The sequence below is a fragment of the Pinus tabuliformis genome, chromosome J (assembly GCF_031772625.1).
Source record: "Pinus tabuliformis cultivar Carrire ecotype Pingquan chromosome J, CPIR1, whole genome shotgun sequence".
Lineage (NCBI taxonomy): Eukaryota > Viridiplantae > Streptophyta > Pinopsida > Pinales > Pinaceae > Pinus > Pinus tabuliformis.
This window is the reverse complement of record NC_142295.1, coordinates 1,541,257,519-1,541,263,476: the sequence shown is the minus strand read 5'-3', so window position 1 is coordinate 1,541,263,476 and position 5,958 is coordinate 1,541,257,519. Positions and strand designations below refer to the sequence as shown.

General features: G+C 41.3%; 1 protein-coding gene across 1 annotated transcript; it reads left to right on the top strand.

Moving 5' to 3' along the window:
- The first annotated feature begins 4,713 nt into the window (after positions 1 to 4,713).
- On the top strand, positions 4,714 to 5,343 carry LOC149233377 (uncharacterized). The gene has a single exon (XM_089382172.1). The coding sequence runs from the start codon at positions 4,714 to 4,716 to the stop codon at positions 5,341 to 5,343; it is 630 nt and encodes a 209-aa protein (XP_089238298.1).
- The last annotated feature ends 615 nt before the right edge of the window (positions 5,344 to 5,958 follow it).

Below are 5,958 nucleotides of genomic sequence, written 5' to 3'. Positions count from 1 at the left end.
GCATGTTTTTGATTATTTTTATGTTAATAGAGTGAATTTGGTTAGTCATTATGCCAACAAGTCTAATGGGTGCTTTGTGTAGCCTTTTTGGTCAACTTGGAGACAAAATTGAAGGTCTTAATGAGCACTTGGCAGCCAAATTCGTGGGAGAACAAGCTAGAGGATTTGTAGGAAGGTGTCCCCTTCATTTATGGGCCCTTACCTCGAATTCTCCACCATCAGCTCGGAGTTCAAGGGCCACCGAATCAATCAGCACAAGGGCAGCCAAGCAAGTCAAGTAGGACTGCTGTTAACTCCAAGTTTTGGGCAGCCGAGTCCCTAAATTTTAGGAGGACTGTTGGGTCCTCAAATTGTATAAATAAGAGGGCTTAAGGCCTCATTTCAGTTAGTCAATTTGGTTAGCTAGTATAAGCCAGTTTTGGCATGATGTTAGACTCATGATTATTCAATAAAGGCAGGCAGCTTTGGATTCAATTCTGAGTTTTTAAGGGAGCTATAGCTCTCAGGTTAGGGCCCAACCTGAGAGCAATAGACCTCCTTTTCCTTGTATTGTTACTTGTTTTCCTTTCAGCACTTTCTTTCTTTGCTTTGACATGCATTTGAAAAAACACAGTCTGCTGATTTAATTTCTTTAATGTGATTGAATAGGATCAGTTTATGGTTAAAGTGCTTTTAGTTGCTTGGATTAGAGTAGGAGGATCAACATTCATTAGAGCTCCAAAAAAGGTTGATAGTGCACTCGCTGCCATCTCTGTTTAGAGATTGGGGGTGTGGGCTGTACCAACCACCAAAAAACGCAGTCTTATGCTTTCATGCAAGCTGCCACACAGTCATTTCAATTGTAGATCCATCCATGCACTCTGCTCTTGAGCACTACTGCTTCATTCCAACACCATGCACGATTTTTCTCCACACTTCACATTGCTGTTCATTGGTTTAATAACACAGTTAGAATAGGTTGATGGAATTCTCGGTTTTGTGCAAGATATAGAGGATTTGTTTCTTTTACACTGCATAGCATCACTTTATCGTGTTCTTCTTCTTCTCAACCACGCCTGAAGCCACTTGCTCGACCTCTGTTCAACTCATTAGCCTTCCAACCCTTCTACTTCTCACGTGGCTCCATCTTTTCAACTCTTCCTTGCTTCCACCCTTCTATTCACCAACCAACTGTACACACTCTTTCCTCATCTCATATCTCTATCCCTGAGCCACCACAAACTCCTCCTTCACCTTACCCATCCACTCATACCACTCCTTCACTCCTCCATCACCCAAAACTCCAACCATAGCACATCCTGTAGAAGTTAGCAGACTTCCTGTAGAAATCCCGAGCTTCCTGTAGGATCCCCTGCAAACATCCTGTAGAAGCCTGCAAACTCGGTTGCCGAGCATCTGAACGTTGTGGACTCCTGTGGAATGATGTTAGGGATCCCCTGGAACCTCTCCTAGCCCTCCTGACCTTTCCCAAGCTTTCTCTCCCTTCGCACCACCTCTGCACAGCCAAACCCTAATAAGAAACAAAATCATAATCACTCCAACCACTTAAGCAAAAATACAAAAACAATGTTCTTTTCAATGGAAGTAGTTTAAGTTCATGCATTTCATATCACTAGAGGTAATGGCATCATTCTTAGACATTTGCACTCCCACCATTGCATCATAGAGATTAAGCTAGTCAGATTAGGGTTTACTAGGGTTTCCATGTTTTGGTTGGCTTTCAGTTCATTTTTGCAAAGTAGATTAATTTCCTTTGAGATAGCCTTCGTCCATCATTTAGAAAGCTTCTTCTGAGAGCATATAGAAGTTGGCTTGAGCCCTAGCGGACTTGTGCCAGCTGACCAAGTGACAGCTGCGACAAGAGCTAGTACTTGTGCATACAGCACCATCGCTTCCAAGTTTGTACGAACTACCGGGTTGATAAAATTAGAGATTGGAAGCCCCAGGAGTTGTAGCATTATTGCTACAATACTGGAGCCCACCATCGACCAGTTCTCTTTCTTCGTTTCTTCTTCCTTGAATGACAATGTTCCATACATGAAGCATACTGGTGCTCCTTATGAGAGTGTGGGGGCTGGGCTTTTCAAAGATCCCATCTTGATGGGTATTTTTCCTCTCCCACATCTGCATGTTTCCTTAGTTAACATGATCTCGGTTAAGTATGATCCTTGGGTCATTCCCTCTCCTAATCTTGTTGATACATGGGGTGATGTCATGCTATTAAGCCCTGCCGAGATCAATTATGTGGAGATTGTTTTGGCTTCAGCTTCGATACCTACTAATCATACTGTTTTGAGTGCCTCTCTTGACTCGTATTATCAATCCCCATGGCTTGGTTATTCATATTCTCCCGATCCCTAAACTGAGACTTTTCCTTCTGACGAAAGTATCATGGAACTTATGTCTCTAGAGGAAGCACCATGGAATGATACTCATCATCGTTACTCATTCTTTCCTAGCTCGACGATCATGTCTACCTGTACTGAGAAGTTCTCTTCTCATTTCCTGACCCAACCACTTCAAACACCCATTATAACTCATGAAGTTTAGTCAGAAGGAAACATGGGTAATATTACCCAAACAATGCCCATTGACATTTCTGTTAAACCGAGTATCGTTGAAAACGTTCATATTGAGGTGACTAGTTCTCCTGATGAGATCAAATTCTATACTCGTCTTTTTCAAGAGTTTCGAGATGTTTTTGCATGGTCCTATGAATAAATGCCTGGCATTGACCCAAGTATAGTTGTGCACGAAATCCCGACATATCCTAACATGAAGCCCGTTCGACAACGAATTTGTCTAGTGCACCCTAGAAAAGCGGTTTCCATTAAAGGGGAAGTTGAAAAAATTCTTAAAGCTGGATTTATTTATCCTATTCCTCTGACAGATTGGGTGTCAAATATCGTACTGGTAACTAAGAAGCAGGGCACCATTCAGGTCTGTGTTGATTACTGTGACCTTAATCATCCCCGTCTGAAGGATAATTACTCCACTCCTTTTATAGAATAGATCATTTATTAATGTGCTCGGACTGAGATATTTTCCTTTATGGACAGTTTTTTTGGTTACATCCAGATAAACATTGCATCGGCCGATCAAGATAAGACTGCCTTTATCTATCCATGGGGGACTTTTGCGTATAAAAAGCTCCTTTCTGGCCTTAAGAATGTTGTGGCAACTTTTCAAAGAGTGATGTCATATGCTTTCCATGACATTAAAAACATCATTCAGCCTTATTTGGATGATATTCATGCTCATTCATGTAAGTGCCATGACTATCTTGACCATCTTCGACAAATATTTCTTCGTTGTAGACACTACAACATTCGACTGAATCCGCATAAATGTGTCTTCTACGTTGAATCCAGATGACTACTTGGTTTTATTATTTTGAAAGATGGAATTTGTCTTGATCCTCTTAAAGTCAAGGCTATTGTCAATCTACCCCCTCCCTCTTCGTTACATCAATTATAGAGTCTGCAAGGGAAAGTGAATTTTTTTCTTCGTTTTGTGCCTAACTATGCTGAGCGAGCTTCAGGGTTCACCTGGTTGCTTAAGCAAGCGATTCCATTCATTTGGGAAGAGGCTGCCCAAAAATATTTCGTTGACTTAAAAGTTGTCCTCATTAATGCTCCTTTGTTGCACCCTATGAACTATCATCGCAATTATTTTCTTTATTTAGTTGTAGCCTCTAGCACCATTGCTATGGTGTTGGTGCAAGACGATGAAGAATGTCATTAACATGTTATTTACTACCTCAGCTACAATCTCCTCAATCCTAAGATGCGTTATGCTCATGTCGAGAAGTTGGATTTGGCTACCGTTCAGGTTGTTCAACGCTTTCGGCATTATATTCTCCTCCACACTACAATCGTGATTTCTGAGTGTAACCCCATGACTTACATCCTGACTCATCAGTTACTTGGTGGCAAGTATTCCAAGTGGATTGTCATCCTCCAGGAATTTGATTTGGTGTTCACAACTGCCAAATCCAAGAAATCCCTTGTATTTGCCAAGTTTATTTTCTCTCTTCCCTCTGCTTCTATTCCTGTTGGTGGTGATGAGTAGCTTCCAGACGAGACTCTTTTTTTAATTAGCACTCTCGACCCTTGGTACGGTGATATGATCGTGTATCTCCAAACATCCACCTTCCGGTCTGTGTTGACCAAGGATGATCGCCGATGCATTCGGCATCAATCCCAACCTTACCGCATCATTGGGGATACTTTATATCACATTGGTGTTGATTCAATTCTTCGTCAATGCTTAACTCTTAAGGAGGCTGGAAGAGTTTTGAATGACTGTCATTCTGGCGCATGTGGCGGTCATCTGTCTGGCTATGCCACTGCTTAAAAGATCCTCCGTGTTGGTTAATTCTAGCTCTCTATCTTTAAGGATTGCATCCTTGTTGTTTGCAAATGCCACGAGTGCCAGATTTATCAGCGAAAAATGCGCCCCCACCCCTTTATTACCGTTGGTCCCTTTTCCAAATGGGGCATTGACTATATGACATGTAACCCTCGTTCGTTGAGGGGGCATGGTTATATTATCGTTGTTGTGGATTACTTCACCAAATGGGACGAAGCGATGCCTACATATTTAGCTGACGGTAAAATGGCGGCACAATTTCTATTCAATCACGTTATTTCCAGGTTTCGAGTGCCTCAAGCCATTGTCACTGACCATGGCTCCCATTTTCGCGATTACATAATGGCTAAGATAACTTCTACATTGGGCTTGCATCACAATGGCTCAACCCCATATTACCCTCAGGCCAACGGCCATGTTGAAGTTGTAAACAAAGTTTTAGTTATGATGCTTCCGCGCATCTTTGGGATGCACAAATCCAATTGGAATTTGAGGCTTTTTTCAGCTCTGTGGGCCTACCGATCCTTGACTAAATATGCGACTGGATTCACACCTTTCCAGCTCGTCTATGGTCTGGAAGCAACTTTATCGATTGAGTGTGAAATACCCTCACTCAAATTAGATGTCGAATTACTCCCCGAAATGTCGCCTCAAGAAGAGCGTCTCTTGTATTTGGTACTACTAGATGAAACCTGCCGTCTTGTTGCTTTATTCATTGAAGCACAGAAAAAGCGGTTTAAGTCCCATTTTGATCAGTCAGTGTCTCCTCGTGCTTTTTCTGAGGGTGATTTGGTCCTGTTATATGACCAAGCTAATGAGAAGATGGGGGAAGGTAAATTTGAACCCATGTGGCATGGGCCCTATATTTTCAAACGCATGTTACAAAAAGGGGCCTATGAGCTGATTAATTATGAGGGAAATCCCCTAGACAAGCCCTATAATGGGCTGTATCTCAAAAAGTACCATGCCTAACATGGCTACTTTTGTACATAAGTGTGTTATTCATTTTTGTGCAATTTTGGTTTGGTGCATTTTCAAGCAACTTTCCTACTTATTATGTCTTCATCTGCTTTGCAGATGTCTGTGACTCCTTACATCGGTTTCACTGATGGTGCTTTCCGTAGTACCCAGAATCTATCTTCCGCGGCATGAGCTATCTACTCTCCTAATGGTGAGTTGATTGATCTTCAAGGTATTTTTTTGGGTCAAACAACTAATAAAATTTTTGAATATAGCGCGGTTATGGAGCTCTTGTCAGAAGCCATCGCTCTTGACATTTGGGAAATGGTTGTCAACCTTGATTCACAACTTGTTGCTCTTCAGCTCAATGGGCAATATTTCATCAGAAACCCTCACATATTGAGAATGTATATCCATATTCGTCTACTGGAAAGAAATTTTGATTACATCACATATCATCATATTCCTAGGCATATGAATACATTAATAGACGCATTAGCTAATTATGTGTTAGACAGACATTTGCAGAACATGTGAAAAAACAAAACATTGTATCATAATAAACAAGAAATATAGCATATATATATATATATGTTGATAATGTTTGAGTGTCATACATCAAAACCC